A 21,005-nucleotide genomic window follows, 5' to 3' on the forward strand; every position below is an offset into this window, starting at 1 on the left:
TTCTCCAAATATTTTTAGCTCCCTCAACTGTTCATCAATGCAGTAAAACATGTTTAGAAACACAAAAAGACTCCAACTTAAATAAGCAATGTTTTCATGTCAAATAATAAGTAATTGTCACAAAAACAAGAGGCTAATCTGAGACTATGTAAAACATCATAAAGAAAATATAATAAGGTCAAAAATAAAATAATGATATACAGAAAATGTCTTTAGTTCTAGATTGTAGAATAATTTTTGTGTAGTGTTTAAAACTACAGTAGTGTGAAAACGTATTTCTCCCCTACCTGATTTTCTTTTTTTTTTCTTGTATGTTTGTCACACTTTAATGTTTTAAATCCTCAAACAGGGCATTTAGGAAGGAACGCTGGTTTGAATGGGGAGTCGAGGAGGGCATTTATGTGAAAAGGCAAAGATCATCTCTGAATCGAGGAGGGGGCCTAAGGGTACACCTTTCGCCATCTTGCAATGCTGTGATTGTAGACATTCCCAAACTCTGTGATTGGTACTCAAGGCAATTGATCAATGGTCATGACAATTTGCATATTAATGATCAAGGACCTGACCTCACAGCCCATTGTTTATTCAGTGGGCTGGTTTCAGTCATTGTGCAAATGTGCTGTTTATAAGGTTGGGGAAACCTGCAGTCAGCTGAGACTGAAGAAGTCACTTGGATAAGGATGTTTCTCCCTCTGACGCTTCGTCCAGATGAACAGAATCAACCTTTTGGGACCTTCATTTAGAAACTCCATTTTGTGTTTACTAGTATTATTTTGGTTTGATTTTCAAATTTGTTTGCTGTTCTGAAACACTGAAGTGTGACAAACAAAAAAATAGGAAATCAGGAAAGGAGTAAACACTTTTTCACACCACTGTATGTTGGTCACCCAATGCAATTTTTGGTGGTTTTAGGGTAAAAAGATCTGGGTTAAAAAAAATATGTTTCTATCTAATGATTACAATAAATATTTGCTTGCATGTAAGATTTATTGAACAGTATACAATATCAAATACATGCATTCTTTTAGAATCAGTACAGATAAGGAAGCAAGAAAGCTAAATGATACTAGCTGCATCACAGTGTGCTGGATTAATTAACATTTAAATGCTCTATGCCACAATCTCAGTGTTGTTAATCTTTTTCTTCAACACCTGCATGGTCTCTCACTTAAAATTATGAGATGTAAATATCTTTGTTTCACCAGTGTATCCTAATCCTGTATGTTAAAGGAGGTAATAAAGGAAGCACTTTAGTACCTTTCCTGAGTATTTTTAAAAATCAACAAAGTCATTTTTTTTGTAATGACACTACTAAAATAAGGTTACAGGAAACATGACAGTAAATGCTAAACGTGAATGAACTGTTTCAGGAAGAAATAAAGTCTGGTGGGTGGAGGAAACACGAGAGAATTACTGACGACAAAAATCAAAACAGGAATTTAACAATATGCACAGAAATAATTAAAATGCTAAACATTTAACATAACAAAAAATAACAAAGAAACAACCCTGAACCTAAACTCAAACTGTAATATATTCACCAATAATTCCAAACCCAGAAAAATCTAAATGGCAGGGAGATGACAGAAGTAGCTGATGATTTCCTACAGCGTTACTTACACCTATTTCTCACTATTTGTCATGTACACATATTGTATAACTGCAACAAACAAGTATTTGTCATTAGAACTGTGATGTAAAATTGGTACCTTTTCAGTGCTGGATAAGGCTCAGTGTTTAACTGATAAGCACTTACATTAAAATAAATGTTCCCGTCCCAATGAACCCACAGTATACACATCAACTTAAAACATTAAATTATGATATTTAAAACAAGCAACAAAATCAAAATGCGTTTGGAAACTGTAATCTCAGACTCTTACAATTAAAACCATAAATCTCAGGTTTAAATGGGGAATGCATTACATGTCTTCACGCTCTGCTATAAGTGATTAAAAACTAATACAAATTTTTAAAAAGAAAGAAATCAAAACATGATTTAGACCCTCGTGATTAATACCTTAATATTACCAGTTTTAATTGATATCTATAATATTCAAAATGCTTTTTGTATAAAATTCATTAAAAGTCAAAAGTACACATCAACACAACATTAAAAAAAAGCAAAAAAAACATTACTGTGATAATATGTAAAGACCTCGTGTCTCTAATCAGTGTTTCCTCAGGGATGTCCTGTGGGTTATCAGGCCTCAGCTGTTTCTGTGGCGCAAATAACAAATGGATCAGTTATATTTAAATAAAAATTAGTGCTGTCACCGTTAATCTCGTTAACGTGAACCGATCCGTGTTAACACGTCAAAATTGGCCAGTTCCCGTTAACGAGTTAACGAAGATTAGTCCTTGCAAGGGGTTACTCGGCATTAGCGCGTTCATGCAGCTTAAACACTTTAACGCCGTCATCACGACTAACACGATTAATAATGAACTCATCTGGAGCGCAGACTGACTCAAAATCCTTGGAATGTCTCTGTCAATGCATTTCGGGCAGTTTGTCCGAAGCCTGGGTTGAGTGCATTAAAAATGTTTATCGTGTTAACTTTGATGACCGCGTATTAACGTGATTAATTCTAACAGCACTAAAAAAAACATTGTTCAAAATAATCAGAAAAATAGTTCATGATCAAAGCCTTTTAAACAATTTGTGACATTTTAAGATTTACCCAGTGTGGTTACTTTTTTTCATCTTGACCGCCATTAAGTTCATCATAGTGTTTCTTCACCATCTCAAGATATTCCAAAACATCTAAAAACAAAGTATTTGTATTCATTAAATATTTATTGTTAGTGTTTGTATTGAGAGGCTTCCTAATACGTTATATATTCTGTTTACCTGGCAGTGAGCAGGCCTCAGTCTTGAGTGAGTGTTCAATAGATTCCTTCATGGTTTTCTCCAGTGTCCTCAGGACAGTTTCCTAATTTACCATCAAAATCTTTGTTACTTTTTAATTATGCAGCTATTGAATCCAAGAATAACTGGACAAGATATAAATTATTGGTTTCATATGTGTTTCAAGACTTTTTGGGCATTTTTGTACATCTCACCAAAATCAAGAAAACACATTCATATAATTTGTTGATTTTAAATTGTAACAAACCTTCAAATCGTTCAACTGCTTCAACATGGCATTTTTTGCCTCTTCAAACATGTCCATCTTTGACTCCACATGTCTCTCAATAGTGTCCCTCATGTTCTTCAGGGTGCCTGTTCCTTTAAAGGCTGCTGCTTCTACAAGGAGACAATAATTTTCATGCACAGTTGAAATGAAATACCTTACCTTAATTTCTCTAACCATAAGGCGCATCGGATCATAAGGCGCACTGTCGATGAACGGGTCCATTTTCATACATAAGGTGCACCGGATTATAAGGCGCATTAAGCAAAACAAAACAGTAAGATAAGTCAAACTTTACTCAGCTCATTCTTCTTGCTTCCTCCACTTCTGTATGTGAAATGTGAAAATGAAAATGACCTGAAGCGCCTCAATACTATGCTTTATATGAACCAAAATGTCATATAACTGTATAGTGTAGCATTAAGTGGACACGGCCCTGATAATAAAGGCATTAGACTACGTGTCCTTTAGTGGTAGAATGTTGGAGACTCTCGCCCACGCTTGTCTGTAGAAGTAGATAACTGGGAATCATCTCTCAGTGGAAATGTACTAGAATACTGTGGTTTAGACTAGAGTGACACAGCTTGTAATAAAACTGTTAAGCGCACACTGCCATTTGGAGATTCGTGGCAGAGTGTCATGCAGGACGCATCTCCCTTCTGGAAGTAATAAAAGTGTAAAATGGTCTACTGAGCAGTGTGTTGTCTTCCATTAGATGCCTATGAGGAATCGAAAGAACTCAGTGAAGTGTTGATATTTAACACGTACCATTGATTCATTATTGTTGAATTCTCTCGCAGCTGCTCTATTCCCATGTTGTTGCACTACATTAATGACTAACCTCGTATTGTGGATGGATTATCTCAGCTGTTCTCCTGACTGAAGTTTGGTCTCTTTACAGCATCTTGACATGCGAATGCATTTGTCCCTAACCATCGGGAACCCCCACATTAACTTTCATCGAGTGGAAAAAAGTTAGCATTCATCCTCCAGCTTCACTGTGTTTATGTTATGCAAACACAGATTTGTTTCTAGCGATCACATAGCACATCATTATATATCAGCTAGTCCAACTTCAGTGTATAAAAGGCTCTGAGATTTTATGTCCTGCAATATTGTTTAGGGTGGAGTTGCGGGAAATGACATAGGCAGAGGTTTGAGGTACTGCACTGCTGCTCCAGAAGGGAAGATTGTATTTCTGAGTTAGTTTTTGTTTTTACCTCCTCGTGTAAGTTGTGTTCCTGTTTGGCATCACCGTGATGCTCCGAGTGTTAAGTTCATGACTAGAAGTAAGTTTCCTTAAATATGTTATTTTCCGATCCTGATGTTTGCCGTGGCTTTACGCTCTACTGCGTTGTAGCAGCGCATTTTTCACCTTGTGGTTAAAGGCATGTGCCACTGGCTGCTGCCATTATGTAGTAGCTTATTTGGCCACACGATGGCGCCAAAGTTCCTCGTCGATGGTTAGAGTGACTGTTTCTGCTTATAGTATCGCATTACCGCTGTGCTTAATTGGAGTTATTATATATTATGTCATGGATATATTTATATGGATGTGTTGGTTTATTTCATTGGATATTTTTGAATTTATATTAGTTGGGCTGCTGCTGTAATATACTCGGTCTCATGGCAATTTATTTGTTACTACAGACTGCTGGCAACACTGAGCATCTAGTTGGCAATAAAACGGCTGGCGGTGACAATCCAGCAAAGTGGAAGCATCTTGTCCTCCTTCCTGTATCCTGACCGATACACTATCTTGTTAGCTGCTGAACCTAAAAGAACTAGCCCTCACCTAACACTTCTCAACATTCAGTAACCCTACATAAGTCACTGCTGTTTAGTTTTCTGTCTTCATTTATGTCTGAAGTGATACCAGAGCTGTACGTTTTAATTTTTTCAAAAATCTCTCAGTCAGAATGTATACGGTATATTGTATTTAGGTGGAAACTAGTGAGCTAACTTCCTGCTAACTTCTAACTTGGTTAAATTTAATAAATTTTGTTTCATGGATGTCTGGATGTTAAACGGATTACGGCTGGGATTATTCCGCGAGGCTCCTGACTATGGTAGCCGTAATGTTCCGACAATCCATCAAGCGGTGCGGCTTCGTAGCTTACCAAAGTCGTACTAAAACATTTTTTGACAGATTTTTGAACGCTGTGTACCACTTAATTCAAGGTCAGTAGGCATAACCAGAATTCATACATAAAGCGCACCGGATTATGAGGCCCACTGTTGATTTTTGAGAAAATTAAAGGATTTTAAGTGTGCCTTATAGTGCGAAAAATAAGGTAATTCACTTCTTCCCTACCTTTATAGCATCCTTTCATGTTATTCCTGATTGTGTCTGTCAGACTGTTGTAGATCAGTTTCTTTTGTGTGAGGATGATTTTGTTGAGCTTTGTCTTCATTTTTTTTTCCTTAGAAACATGAAATATGGATTAAAATTGTTTAAAACAACATCAAGGTAAAATAACTACAAGTTCAGTGTTTAAATTACTTTCTAATAATAGGTAAGCTAACAGGTTCATGGATAGGGAAGTTTTTTTTACCTCTGTCTGGAGAAATGTCAGTTGCAATTTGACATTTTTGTACTTTTCAATCAGTGAATCAGTGCTGAGTGAAAACGCATCAATGGCCCCATTGAAATTTCCACATTTTAGGTCGTTTCTGAATGTGGCAAAGATGTGGTTTATAATAGCAGCATTAGCAAGTTTATGATATATTGCAATTTGGATACATGTATTGTTGTATATATTGGTGCTGTTCAGAATTAGATTATTCTCACGGGAAGGTATCTCTGAATTTTTCATCAATCCTTTCAGTCAAACAAGACGCTAATATCATGTTGAGGTCTTTTCGTTTCCCTTTGTTTGGTTTTTGGATGCCACCATTCCCAACTGCAAACTTTAGCGTCTGGTGAAAAGCTCCGCCACTCATTTTCTGAAACAAAACAGAATTTTATTTATTTTTTAAACACATGGTCACAAAGTATCCTGAGGTTTTGATCCAGTAATTAAAACACATACACTGGGGTATAAGAAGGACTTCAGTTTTCTTTCACATAAATTTGGGGATTTTTCTACTCCCTCCCGTAGGCCTTGTTCAAAAGCTTTTATAATGTCTTCAATTGCTTTTTTGACTTGATTAAGTTGGATGCTCAAGTTTCCCTCAAGGTCCGCACGCACATCATTTGTTTGTTCAAGCTGAAATAAAAGAAAGATCATCATTTAAAGCAGGAAAACATCACATAATGGTTCTTTACTCATTTTTGAGGCGGTCTTGACAAACCCAAGTTTTTAATATGAATCTCATGCATAAGTTCAGTCAGATAGGTCTGTCATCATTCATCTGCCTCTGTCTATTCATTATGTCACTTCGATTTTCCCACACTATAGAACTCATTACTCTAGTCTGATCATTTTTTGCCTTCTGCAAACCAATCAGTCTCTGTTCTCTGTGCTTTTATATGATCTTTTGTCATTCTGCCTTTCAGACTCTCATTCATGCAACTCGCCTCCTCCCCATCTTCACCTCAACCTTCCTGCGGTCACTCAGAGCCCCATTCAAACTACCATTTTCACTACCCTAAGAATCTAGACTCTCGGGGTCCTGTCCTAACTCCCATCATTTCTGTGCTCTCATTGGTTCACTGGAGTCTCATTGGTAAATACCTATTTAATCAAATTCTGTATCTCAATAAATAATATTCAGTTCTTCCAAATAATCTCTCCCCTTTCAATCACTAATAATAAATTACCACATATAGATTTATGATGTCCAGTATCCCACATTTTCAGTGAAGGTCAGCATGTCTTACAATATGTTAATATACTTTAGTGAACATTTTATGAACATTTGAATTTTAAGCATTTTCTTATGACCTTCAAGAATATTATGAATGGCTTTATTGCCTGATCTTACCACTTCTCTGCTTTTGGCCCCTTGAATCAAAGACAGTATCCCATAAGCTCCAGACACATAGTTTGAGGTCTCTGAATGAGCATCATTCAGATTTTTCAAAATTTCCTTAAGTTTCAGTATTTCTGTAAAGAATTGACAAAGAAATATAAATCTGAGCAATATATTTTCTGTTACACAAAAACATACCATCACGGGTAGTGACCTCACCTACCATTGTGATCTGGATTTACATTCTCCCCTTTGAGGAACTCTTTGGAGCTCACTGTGAAGACTTTGAAACAATCCTCACTGAAGTGATCCTGAGAACATTTTTGTTAGTCAGTTTTTACTTTTGGACCGTTTAAGAAGATAATTGCTTTAGATTTTGCTGTCAGATTATAGATTTACCTTAATCTGATTCTGCTTTTTGAATTCCTTCATCACTGCATTCTTGACTTTGTTTCTTTTAGAAAGGAAATAAAAATTGGATGTAAAAGTAATTTATTGTTAGTATTGTAGTGGAAAATTTCAATTATTCTTATTTAAGGTGCAAGCATTTGTGTGCATACTCAGTTGTGGCACTGTAATGAAAACTTCCACTGAACAGTCTAAAACTAGATGAACTTATTTCAGCCTCAGTAGTTGAAGAAAATAACTCCTTTTGCAGGTGCTGATAACGCCAAGAGCACGAAACAGGATACCCATTGTTCAGTTAGGTTTCATAGCGAGCTGGGTGATGTGTTGTATGATCACTTTCGGACAACCTTCCTTTTTTGGGGGGAATAAATAAAGGTGTGAGAGCTGCACTTCTGTTTCAGAGACTGCATGACGGTGCTTCACTGCGTGTAATCTCTCTCATGCGCATGATAATAAAGAATGTTCATTATAGCTGAATGTGTCTGCAGACTTTGTTAATTAAATTTCCACAACAGTATTTATCTAATTAGAAACTTATTAAAACACATATACATAGATTTTTTTTAAATGTATAACTTTTAAACATGACTTTTAAACAACAAAGCAACATAAAAGTGAAGTGTATGGTCACCATGTGCATCTGTGCCAAACTTTCTTTGTAATTTGAATTTTTGGTATATTTGACTTACATATCATCTGGTTTTTCATGATCTAACTTGGTGCAGATAAAATGAATTTGCTGACACTCGCCACCATTTCCCAGCAGGCTGCTGGCATCTTCCAGGATCTCCCAGGCTTCTTTTTCTGATGCTGCTCGATTCATTGCAGTCACAATCCACACAGTTGAACAACTGGCAACAAACTGAAAAGGAAATGAATGTATGTAAATTATGAATAACTAATGCTTTGAAGAAAGATGACATGACTTCTCTGAATTACCTCTTTCCACATTTGATCTCTGCTTGTGTTAGTGTCACCATTTCCAGGAAGGTCCACGAGTGTGACATGATCAAGAAAATCATTGTCTGGCACTTTGACAGTCACACACTTCACAAGCGGCCAGTACCACCTCTTTACTTCTTCTGTCTCATTTGACTCACTTCTTGTATATCTCACAAATTCTTCAGACAACCCTTCAGCCTGCAAAAAACCCCAACAACAAGATAAATACAAGCCAATTGAATATATGTGCTCATAACAAAGGTTTTAATGATTGCATGAAAAAGAAGACGGGAAATTAAAATAAGACATCCTATCTCAAAAATCTGAAATGAAAACCAGGAAAATAAATCCAAAGTAATTAGATGTTTTTTTTTATTTAAAAAAAAGAAAAAAAAGAAACTTTTATATTTTCTGTGGATCACAGTAAGTGGCCTGGTTCTTATATAGTGATTTCTTTTACTGCATGTAAACATTTAAAGCACTTTATAAAACTTGCCTCATTACCTCAAGCACTTTTTTCTGGGTATGTTATTTCTAGCTAACATTTACACACATTCATTCTCTGATGGATGCATCGAAGATCAACTGGAGGTTAAGTAGATATTTGGCACGCAGACTTGAGGGAGCCAGGGATTGAACCACCAACCCTCTGATTAGTAGGTGACCTGCTCGACCTTCCGAGCAGGAGTTTTACAAATGTGAAACTCTTGAACACCTCCACAAAGAAAACTGCAAGCTCCATAGTAACAGGATAATCAGACAGCAACAGGATAGTAAACCATAAAATTTTAACCACCACAGTTTCACTTGGTTTTTTGTTTCTTGTTTGATGGATGTCAAACATTTTTGAAATGAGGCACATCAACATATTGCCGACATATATCTGCTCAGCAATAAACTGCAGCAACATCTGGTTCACCAGTGCTTTGTGTCTGTCTGCACTTTCCATTAGGGAGGCATTACATAGCGTGGACATCTTCCTGCTGCAAAGGTGCAGCATCAGGGTAGCTTAACGTTGCTTGGGTAACTATTGACTGCTCACTATGTGATGTTCATAAGCCACACACTGCTATGTATCTCACCCAAACTGTGGTCTAATATATGCTTTAAACTGCAAGTATTCCTTTGTTCTAGAAGAACCAGATTTTATTTTGATCTGTATTACTGCACACTTACTGAGTCACTTTCCAAAATTTTTATCTTGGACATTCGAAACTCTGGAATATCTCTGAAATATTTGTTGTCCATGAGGCTGTGAGTGGATCTTTCTTTCCACTCTTCTCCATACAGTGCTGATAACTTTCCATCAGGGTCAAGAAAATCAGCATTACCACCACCATCATCATCATCATCTTTTTTCAAGAGCCAGTTTTAGGGACTGCACCTCATTTTCCCAATCCTAAAAAAGAAAAAGAATTTTAATAAAGCAGTTTTTGTATCTTCATTCTAACACATTACTTTACAAAAAATCACAATATTCATATTTCATTCTACCTCTTTTGTAATGAACTCGATGTGTGCCTCATACTTTGATCCATTGGTTGCCTCCACCTTTATCATCACTGAGGTACATGCACTGACACTTCCAGAAGGCAACAGGCCCTCCTTATTTATGATGGCATTGATTAAAGAGCTCTTTCCAGCCCCAGTTTTACCAAAGACACCAACCAGGTGCCTCTTTTCTGTCTCCAAATCCTTGATTTTATCCCTGTTGAACAAGTTTAAATATGGATTAACTGACCCATTCTCAGAAACATCAAACTGAAAATGCAGTGAAATCAGAAAGATTTGTTTTTAAAAATGTGTTGAAAAAAATTCACCTTACTACTGGAACAAACTACACAGCTCCATGTTGAGCTCTGACTGAGTTTAAATCTTTAGTATGTTTATTATACCAAATCCCAGCAAAATGTTACAGACTGTCCAAACTTCCTGGGAAATGGTTGGAAGAACATCCAACAAAAATAGAAAATCTTTATTACTCACTTTAGGAAAGTGCTGAGCTTGTCACGGCCATGTAGTCCTTCACTGACACATCTCATTATGTCTTTGACATCAGACAGTATTTCTGTTTCTGTCAGAGGGGAAGTAAAAAAGTAATAAGGAGGAACCTGGAACCAGTGTAATGCAAATATGGTCCACTGATATGCAAAGCAGGAATGTGAGGATTTCATATATGTGTGTGTACCTGACTGGGATCCTGCTGTACAGTTGTCTTGTCGTTTAGGAGATGGTTGCCATTCGCTGAACTCACTCTGAGAAAGATCTGACTTTCTTTTCCTTTTGGATTTAAACAAAATAATAAATTTAAAAAAAATCTATGAATATTGAAACTTCTGATCATGGTATATTTTAGATGTTGCAAAAATAATACTGTGAAAATAAAAAAATAAATTAGATGTATTAAAATGAGAGTGAGATACATTTTTCTCACCTTTTTCACTTATCGATGGCAAATCCTGTGGATGCATATAAATATTCAGCTTTCATATTTAAAATTAAATTATTATAAATTGTACATGTATGCATAATTGAATTTATAGAAGAAATCATTGCTCCTGTACAGAAACAATTTGTTCTTTAACAAACTGTCAAAAACTTTCGCATGCACTTTTTATAATGTACATACTTATATGGACATATATTCTCAACTAGCACAGAGATTTTTAAAAAATGGAAAACTTTTGCATTCTTGCCTCTCAGTAAACATGATCCCATGAGTCAATATTTCTGCCTAATTCAGCACCAGTGACACAGACCTAGAGACCAGTTGGTGACCACCCCATCCCTGGCAACCACCAGCTGTTAGGGTAAAATGTGTATTCCAACATCAGGCAACTACAACAGTTGTTTAGTGGTTGGTGGAGGTTGTAAGAACTTTAAGTCGCAGGGTGGTGTTAAGGCTTGTGTGACTGGGGCTTTGCTTTGACTCAGATCACCTTAGTGTATATATATGAAGAATGAAGGCATGCTGGTTCATTATCTGAATTTCAATAACCCTTACCTGATCCAAATCAGTTGTTGCTATCACTATGTAGCAGGGTGTGGTTTTTGCAGGGTGACACAATAGGACTTTCATGAATTTCCCCATGCACATTAGTGGTGTGAGATACTGCTGGATTTGGTATCCTTTTATACTAAGTAAATAAAGGCCCAGTATCAACGATTCTGATACAGATACTGATGCTTTTTAATAATTATGGTGGATGGTGGATCAAACTGCTAAATCAGAATGAATTTTCCTGACCTGTAAGTGTTTGGGGGATTTTTTTTCTTTGGATTATTAATTACAACCAAGGACAGAAAACATATAATGAGAAGTCTGTATCACATCTACTTGTAGTTTAAATATAGTAACTGCACAGTATCCCTTTTACAGTTAAAACAAAAGGGTTATGATATATTTGGGATATTTGTTTCAATTACAATATATGTTATTATGACACTTGAAAGCAGCAGCACTTAGATAGATGGCCAGGTTGCCTCTTTGATGAATCTAGGAGTAACAAAGAAACAGAAACTAGTATCCCAAAAAGTTGATTCTGTTCATTTGGACTGTTTTCAGTGGGAGAAACATTTCATCACTCATCCAAGTGACTTCTTCAGTCTCAGCTGACTGCAGGTTTCCCCAAACCTTATAAACATTTGCACTTTATATAGTTGGGAAAACTTGGGATTTACTTACCTGGATGATTGAGCATGTATCAAGACAGAAACTAATATCAGTCTCATTATGCTCCTATTTATCAATATCAATACAAACTTTGGTATCTATATTTTGGTTCGATCCGCCCACCATCAGGGCCATGCAGAGATGTTTAAAGGGGCGGGTGCTCAAAGTTAAAAACAGGCACATAGAACCAGGCTGAACAACAACACACATTCTTTAAGAATCTAATATGGAATCGCATCATACTACATCACTGTTTTACCTGATGGGGTACAATGTTGCTGTTGAGGAGTTTCTGCTGCTCCTGCTCCTGATAGTGCAGGAGGAACGGGCTGTGTTGTTAATAGTTATTGTTGAGGGGAACAGACAGGACTCCACACACACACAAAAATAAACAAAAAATAGTAATAAAAATAAAAAAATAAATAAAAATTTGACTCAAGAAAAGGGCACTTGGACACCCATCAGGAAAGTGGCAGGTGCTCAACCACCCCCCCTCCCCCCCCCCCGCACGAGCCTGCCCACCACTAATACACACATCTAACTTTCACCAACTCCTCCAACAATGCTCCAGGCCAAACTGGTGGACTAGTCTGCGTGCAACCCCAATTCCCTGTCGTACAATCCCTTGGCACCTTACCAGAATGCTGTACATCCCTCCTCGACCAGAGTTGGGTGTAAACATCCCGGCATCTCTGTACACGTGCTGCACCTCCATGGCGTCCTCCTGGCATTCCTGATGAGAATGTCCCAGGTTCCCACTCTGCTCACACACCTGTCCCTGTGTCTGTGGAGCCACCAGTGAGCCAGGTACAGCGTCTGTCCCTGCCAGGACCTGGGGATAGAAAGCAGAGAGGAAATGGTTTTTGGAGCGTAGCCAGTGGTCCTCGATGGTCAGTGTTGCTGGCACAGGCCCAGAAAGTTTGCTCCTTGGGGCCAGTAGGGTACCAAAAAGTGATCATCTGCCAAAAAGGGGTTTCCAGCATTTGCCAAAATATTTACTGCAGGAATTTAAGCTGTTATAAATTACTTGTTGACTTAAAATCTCTCAAAAATATCGCTCATGACGAATATCAAGTAACTTAGAGAACATTTCTATCAAAAAGTAGCTACTGCAATCTTTTTTTTGGGCAAAGTAACTGTTATATATCCTTTAGTTATCCAGGTAAAAAGTAATTGACGATGAAAATGTTTTTTTCAAGAGAGAGCTAGCCAAGAGGGCATCAGAAATAACAAATATAACATCACAGTTCTATAATCAAAAAGAACTGGATTGATGACAATATGGGTACAAATACGCATAAAGTCATAAAGATACTTGGAAGACGGATCATTTCTTTATTTTATACACAACCCCTTCATAAACCCTGTTGACTAAAGTGTATTTACTAATATAAGTAAAGATATTAGACTTAAAAAACCAAAACATTGAAAATCACTCTTTGGCAGATGCTTACCTCCCCTGGCTGCGATCTTCTGGGGTTTTCTGTCCGCGCCGCCAGGTGGTCTTCAGCCAGCCTCACTATCGCCTCCAGATTGGGCGGCATGTGACGGTTGTCTTCTGGAGAGAGTTCATCCAGGTGGAGCGGATTCGCAGCGGCCCCAGACAGAGTCAAAAGGTTTTGTAGCATCCGTTTCTGCCGCTGGTGCAGTACCGCCTGCTGCTGCTGCAGTACCGCCTGCTGCTGCTGCAAGTCCGCCATGTCTGCCAACCATTGAGCCAGTGCGTGACCTTGCTGTAGATTCTGCGGGTTTGACATGTCGTAGCGGCAAGCTGGGCACCACTGTATCACTCTGTTACTGATCTCTGTTACGACACACAGAAGGAGACAGTTCTGCGTCACGGTTCACTAATAGTTTTTATTTAGTTCACAACTCGAAGCCACTCGTTTCACACCGTGGCAGGCATCAGCTCTTTCTCCCAGCCTCCCCTGCCGCTGTAACCTGAACTCGCTCTACGCCTCACCTGATGCTAAACCACAACCTGCCACAAAAGGATATGTTGAAATTTGATGTAATTAGCGCACCATAAAAGTTCTAAAACAAACTCACCTGTATGTATTAACATAAGTGACACTTTTCAGATGAAAGGTAAGAAATAATTAATTAATTTCACTCTGGGTCCAGCCAGGCATGGACTGGGACAAAAAATCTGCCCGGGCATTTTGACTAGAGACCGGCCCACCAGGTTATATAGGAAAAACCCATAAAGCCTTTGAATGAAAACAAACACTGTTGTGACAGTGATGTACACTGTCTTGTTGGTATATATTTATCAATCTAATAAACTTGAACCTACACCATCCTCCCTATTCTGGTATTCTAAACAGTACTTAACGGAAATATTAAACAACCTAACTAATAGGGTTGACAAATCCTACCCCCCCGCCAAAAAAAACCAAAACAAAAACAAAAATAGGGCCCCACCCTCCGCCTCATGATGCATAATTGACATAATCGTCTTTAATTTAATGCACATGTAAAAACAAATGCACAGAAATCAATTATTAATACACTACAATAATTAAATAATAATTTCTTCAACATAATTGTAGACTGCACAAATGATACCTTCAGAAAGGAAAAACTACCATAGCTTAGGGTATATATTAGAGTTGTGATCCTGGTGTTATTTGTCTCGATCAGGGAATGAGAAAAGCAGGAAGGGCTGACGTGAGTGGCTGGATGTCTTGGTTCATTGTTGTCTGTATGTCAAAGTTCAAATGAGTTAAAGGGGTAAAGTAGAAAAAGAAGAAAAACAAAAAAACTTTGCAAAAATTAATAATAATAAATTAAATAAAAATAACAAAGAAGAAAAAGTTAAATCACTTGAGTTTGGTGACAAACAGAGGTGCTGTTTCAACTTATTCAGATTATTCTCATGTACCATTTTATCAGAAACACACATTTTTGACAAAACAGCACAACAGGATCTGACTATCCTTCTTCCTTCTTCTTCTGACAATAATAAAAAAAGAGCAGGGAGGCACACACTGGAACAGGGTGAAAAGAAAAATCTAGCAAAAAACAAAAGACCAAAAACAAACTGGGACTCGGTTTTGTAAAAAGTATAGTTGACTGTTTGGCAAAAGGCAAGTGAAAGTGGATCTCTACATATAACACGATGCTAAACTTAGACCAACCCCTAGACAGAGTAAAGTGGGTGTGCAGGGAAAAGCAGAACTGAGAAAACAAAAAAGGGGGTGGGGGAGACGAAGAAGTGGTGTTGATGCATGACTATACTTCTTCCAGAGCTGTTTAGATAGATGGGCATAGTCAAAAGATGCTTATATTTAACTCTGTGAAGATTAAACACATAAAATATGTAATACAATAGCCTCGTCCAGATAACAGAAAAGTAACTGCTATGGAAAGTCACACATTAAGCAAGGTCAGGAAGCCTGCTGGAGGCAAAAAGTGTCATGTTCTTAATGAAAGAGTACGACAATAAGACTCACTTTCAGTTTCTGATAAAAAGGAAATGAAACTGAACTAAATATTAAATCCTGACATCTTTCCATTGTTTTCATACACAAATCTCCCTAATGCAAAACTTCCCAAAACCTAAATGCATTCACCAAATTGTTTCTGGTTTTCTTTATTACTAGTGTTGGGGAGTAACAGAATACATGTACCGGCGTTACGTATTTTAAATGTTATACCTCTGAAAACAGGGGGAAAAGAATCACAAAAGTGATTTTGACTTGCTTCTCTCATGCAGTCGTTTATTGCAATGAAAGTGAACATAAATATTTCACATTCTGTACTGCTCAATGTCACAGAGTGGAAGGAAAAGATAAATAATAAACCAAAATAATAAAGTGCTAACTATATATATCTGAGCACGTTTTGGATGGATGGATGATGATAGCCACGTTTCTAGCTCCTCTCGTTAGCTTAATGGCCATTATACAGTACAAAACTGAGGCTTAAAACCACTTTGTCTGTCTACTAAAAAAACTATAATAAAATGCTTCAAGTTTGTTAGGATAAATTGAAATATTTAACCAGACAGTGCAGATTAGACATTTGTGACCAACTTTAATGCATATAAAATCAGAGACACTGACATTAAATTCAGATTAAAAATTCAAACTGCTCACTTTTTGTTGAAAGTAATGCTGGAAAAGGCTGCTGAGGGAGATGTGAAGTAAGCAGTGGGACACAAACAGGAAACAATGATTATTATTATTTAAGTCATCCTTTGCTTTGCTCCTGCTAAATAGCTTTAATAAAATATCCTGCATTCAGAAAGTCTAAAGTAAAGAGCACAGAAAAAGTGGCTGTATGAATGGGCGTGAATGGGTGAATGAGGCAAGTTGTCTAAAGCCCAATTTAAGATGGGCAGCAACAGTACCTCAACTGAACATAATGTCACTGGAAACAGAATAAAAAATATTTCTGACAAAATATTTATGGACTATTACACTTTTAGAACAGAAGGAGAGGAGCAGGGCTGGACTGGGACAAAAAATCAGCCCGGGCATTTTGACTAGAGACTGGCCCACCAGGTATTATGGGAAAAACCATAAAGCCTTTGAATGAAAACAAATGTCGTCGTGACAGTGATGTACACTGCCTTGTTGGTATATATGTATCAATCTAGAACTTAACTTAAACCTACACCATCCTCCCTATTCTGGTATTCTAAACAGTACTTAGCCGAAACCCAAAGACTGCTTGGTTAACCTCCTGAACTTTCTACAACACATGGTGGAAACCTGAAATTAAGACAGAGAAGACTAGAGGTGAGACATGACCATTACTGAATATTAAAAATAATAAATGACAGATTTAGTGATATTTTCATAAACTATTTATTTACCACATCAATAAACAGCATGGCAAGGCAAAATATTTTTCTAACATGGTAATTTAAAAAGTGAAAGGAGACAGAAAGAAAGGTGAGAAAGAATATAACTTCCTCACTCAAAACTTACCATCAAAACTTAATTTTGATGGTATTTTACACACAGTACTGGTACAGTATCTAGAAAATGTGGGAAAATATTGGCATCATATACAGTACTTACTTCTGAAGAAATTATGTTGGGACCCTGAAAAAAATTACTATGTACAATAATGGATTTCTATACATTTGACATCAGATGAAAACTTTGGTTGTATGATTCAGATAATTATTTGTTAAAAGCTAGAAATTTTAAATGAGAATAAGAAAGAAACGTATTTTTTGTGCCCCCCTTTCCCTGTTAATGCCCTACCTGCCCCCCTGGCAAAACTTTGCAAGACCCGCCCCTACACAGTTACCAGCTGTCAGCTACATAGAAAAGGATCCTGGTGTTATTTGTCTCCCAGAAACAGTTCATAACTTCCCTTCATCCCTCCAGCAAACATCAGCTGATACTAGAAATTAATATTAAATAAATTCTAACAACAGCTCATCAAATTTAAAGGTGCTTCTGTTGTTTAACGCGACCTCCGCTGGTTTGCTCTTTCTGACGCAGAGAGAAAAGCCGATCAGCTGATCGGGACAAATCGCGTTGCTTTTCACCTCAACTTTAAAGTTCGACCTCCTCGGCTGTAATTGGTCCAGCCCAATCCATGATGACCAACTCGCCAATACACCACTATTCATTTATATCGTTGAAAAAAGAAAGAAAGACAGAAAGAAAACGCCATCGGCCCATAAAAACGAAAAATCACGAGCGGCCCACCGGGCAAATGCCCGGTATGCCCGATGGCCAGTCCAGCTATGGAGAGGAGAGTACTTTTTCTCAGACTTAAGCTGAGTTTGACAGAAAAAAATAACAGTTTAAAAAACAAATATTTGGCTAATATGACACTTTTGGTTCAATCCTTTTTTTCTTCAGTTCTAAGACCTCCACCCATTTTGTGGATGAAAGAGTTATTTTAGCTATAGAACATCTAATATGATTTTCTTGGCTGTGCCGACCAATCAGTTTAAGTTTATACTGCTTATTCTTGTGCTCTGTGTGCAGCTGGGTTTGCTAGTTCAGAGACTTTATAGAGCGTATGAGATCGTGACAAGAGGAATGCAATGTACACGTTATCTCTTACACTCTAAACCTACCCACCCCCCAACTTCCTGGCGCATCCCACGGCTCTGGAGAATGTACAACATGTTTGCATTGGACTGCAGAACAATGTTTCAGCACTTTTAGTAAAAGATTTTATGTTTGTCACGTCCGGTGTGGCAGACGTGTGGAATATATTAGGACCCAAAATGCGGCAGCTCAGGTGCAGGTGAGTATTTATTAAACGAAAGGAAATACAAACAACAATGGCACTGGGAACATGAAACTGGAACCTAAACTGGGTAAAACTAACAAAACAAACCAGAAACGAAGATGCAGGGAGGTCCGGGGAAATACACACGGAGAGACGCAGGGAGACCGAGGGGAAACAACAGACGAACCAGCAACGAGGACGAGGTAACACACACTATAAATACACACGCCAGGAATCAGGGGATGGGAAACAGGAGGGGAACACACCTGGAAGACATCACAGCTGACGAGGCAGGGAAAACGTAAACAGAACACACTGACATAGACCTTCACAATAAAACAGGAAACACATACACATAATGACACAGACTCAAAACGCAGACTAAACACAGGGATACACGGGCAGAAAAGAATGAACACTAACCGAGAGAGAACAGAACCAAAATTACAATAAGAGAAAACGCAAAACGCTGGGTCAAAAGGACCCAGGATCATGACAATGTTTCACAGTTAACAGATCACATCAGTATCAATATCTGTACCCATCAGGGACACATTTCAATACTTTACCTTCAAATCTCTCCAGCCACTTACTTAGGCCCAATTTTTTCGCACAAAATCATCCATATGCAAGAAACTAAAACTAAAAGATAAACTGTAATATTTAATTTTAAAAGTACTGCTTGAAAATTAGGCCTTGTAATCAACTGCTCCTTAAATGCATTGACTCTGATTCTATATTCAGATAAACTTTTATTCAATTCAGATTAAAAGTTTAAACTACTTACCTTTGTTTAAAGTAATACAGAAAAAGACAGTTGACAATAAGAGAAGTAAATAAAAAAAATGCAGGGAGGCACACACTGGAACAAGGTGAAAAGAAAAATCTAGCAAAAAGCAAAAGTCCAAAAACAGACAGGGTTAAAAACAAACTGGGTTTTGCAAAAGGTGTAGTTGACTGTTTGGCAAAAGGCAAGTGAAAGTGGATCTCTTCATCTAACACAACGCTAAACCCAAACAGAGTAAAGTGGGCGTGCAGGGAAAAGCAGAACTGAGAAAACAAAAAAGGGGGTGGGGGAGACTAAGAAGTGGTGTAGATGCATGTAGAAAGCGGTTTTGTTTGAGGACAAACAAATGGAATGGATTAAAGTTTACAGATTATTAAAGATTAAAAACAAAAGACAAGAAATAAGAACACTGTCTTATGTATATAGCATAAAATAGTGATAAAATCGCACAATTATGACCCCTTTTCTAAGCTTCATTCGTACTAACAAACAGAGCCGTCATGAGGATGAGAAAAATGATATCATGAGCGCTAGAAAACAGTAAACCGTCAGTTACTTTTAGTTTTAAAATATATTATTAACCTATTCGAATAAAGGGATGGTTGTTTCATAAGGTACGTGTTAGGGGCGTTACAGGAGTCAATTCCCGTTTGTTCTGGCAGCAAATAATGAAATCGAGTCAGCGGCTAACATTGCCTCCCCCCTTATTTCATGATTTGGTTCGGTCCAGTGCGCCAGGCTGGGCGCGCTGGAGCACTAACGGATCCGGTGTTTCATAAAAAAGGGAGAGGGAGAGAGAGAGAGAGAGAGATGGAAATAATAATTAGATAGCGAAGTCCATATGAAAGAAACTGCTCGAAATACCTGGTATTTGTAATGTGCTATATTGTCGGTTTATTTTGGTTTTCCAAAAAATAATACAAAAAATAATGATTATTAAAAAAAAACTAGAAAGCGAAAATTTCAGAAGAAATTTTATGTGTGCCTATGCCGCTGCTATTCAGTGTAGTTTGGCATTCATACAGCTACAGAGAGCAAAACTCAGAAGAGCAGCCATTCTCCACCATGAACTATGGTAAAAACAAACACCGCTCACGCTTCACAGATAACAGCTTACAGTTTTGTGTAAAGATGAAGTTGCTTTGTACAGCGCCGATTTGCAGACGCTGTGCACACAGGTTCATGAGCAGAAGTCCCATTGTACCACGGCAGATCCGACAATGTTTGCATGAACACGCTTTGAAGCATTACGTTATGGACCACTTTTCACACATGGTTGATGTACCCAAACAGCCGGCTGTAGCTTTTCAACTCACAGCCCGACACACACTCAAAAACAGCCGAGAGAGCACAGACTACGCCCGAGAGGCGTGATTGCAGGTGCCGCTCAGGTGGGTCCACCTCCCCTGCAGCGGCACTGCAGACCACGCCCCGCCACACACATCAAACACGTAAAATAAATATTTATGCACTTTTGCATTCACTTTTTGTTTTTTGTTATTTTTACACAGTGTTCTGAATGATGAACAATGGTCTACAGCCAATCTTGTGTATTATTATACAAACTTTGGTTGTAAGATTCAGATAACTATTTAATAAAAGCTAAATATTTTATATGAGAGTAAGAAAGAAAAGTATATCTTTGTGTCCACCTTTCTCTGTTAATGCCCTAGCTGGCCCCCTGGCAAAAGCTTTGCTAGATCCGCCCCTGCACAGTTACCAGCTGTCAGCTACACAAAAAAAGGAGCTTGGTGTATATTTGTCTATCAGAAACAGTTCATAACTTCCCTTCAACTCATTCATGTCACTTAAGGGTAAACCTGTTTCTCCATCACCAGTTCAGCTCTGATGATTCAGTAAGGACATCTCCTGATTTCATCTTCATGCTCCAGCAAACATCAGCTGATACTAGAAATTAGAATCAAAAGAATTCTAACAA

At 37.7% G+C, this 21,005-nt stretch overlaps 2 protein-coding genes across 2 annotated transcripts; both read right to left on the bottom strand.

The window, feature by feature from the left end:
* Positions 1–1,152: 1,152 nt before the first annotated feature.
* On the bottom strand, positions 1,153–10,036 carry LOC100701412 (nuclear GTPase SLIP-GC). The gene is made up of 15 exons (XM_019356229.2): positions 9,894–10,036; positions 9,576–9,798; positions 8,397–8,597; positions 8,147–8,319; positions 7,449–7,503; positions 7,273–7,360; positions 7,062–7,183; positions 6,167–6,343; positions 5,926–6,080; positions 5,690–5,807; positions 5,449–5,557; positions 3,117–3,247; positions 2,852–2,933; positions 2,682–2,764; positions 1,153–2,220 (listed from the first exon to the last, which is right to left on the bottom strand). Exons 2-14 carry the CDS (start codon positions 9,645–9,647, stop codon positions 2,691–2,693), a joined length of 1,557 nt encoding a protein of 518 aa, XP_019211774.1. The 5' UTR covers positions 9,648–9,798; positions 9,894–10,036; the 3' UTR covers positions 1,153–2,220; positions 2,682–2,690.
* On the bottom strand, positions 9,748–19,846 carry LOC112844607 (uncharacterized). The gene is made up of 7 exons (XM_025904238.1): positions 19,067–19,846; positions 16,173–16,203; positions 13,527–13,876; positions 12,710–12,904; positions 10,823–10,858; positions 9,894–10,160; positions 9,748–9,798 (listed from the first exon to the last, which is right to left on the bottom strand). The coding sequence occupies exons 3-7, from the start codon at positions 13,827–13,829 to the stop codon at positions 9,748–9,750; spliced, it is 852 nt and encodes a 283-aa protein (XP_025760023.1). The 5' UTR covers positions 13,830–13,876; positions 16,173–16,203; positions 19,067–19,846.
* Positions 19,847–21,005: the final 1,159 nt, after the last annotated feature.

Source organism: Oreochromis niloticus, unplaced genomic scaffold (assembly GCF_001858045.2).
Source record: "Oreochromis niloticus isolate F11D_XX unplaced genomic scaffold, O_niloticus_UMD_NMBU tig00000426_pilon, whole genome shotgun sequence".
Lineage (NCBI taxonomy): Eukaryota > Metazoa > Chordata > Actinopteri > Cichliformes > Cichlidae > Oreochromis > Oreochromis niloticus.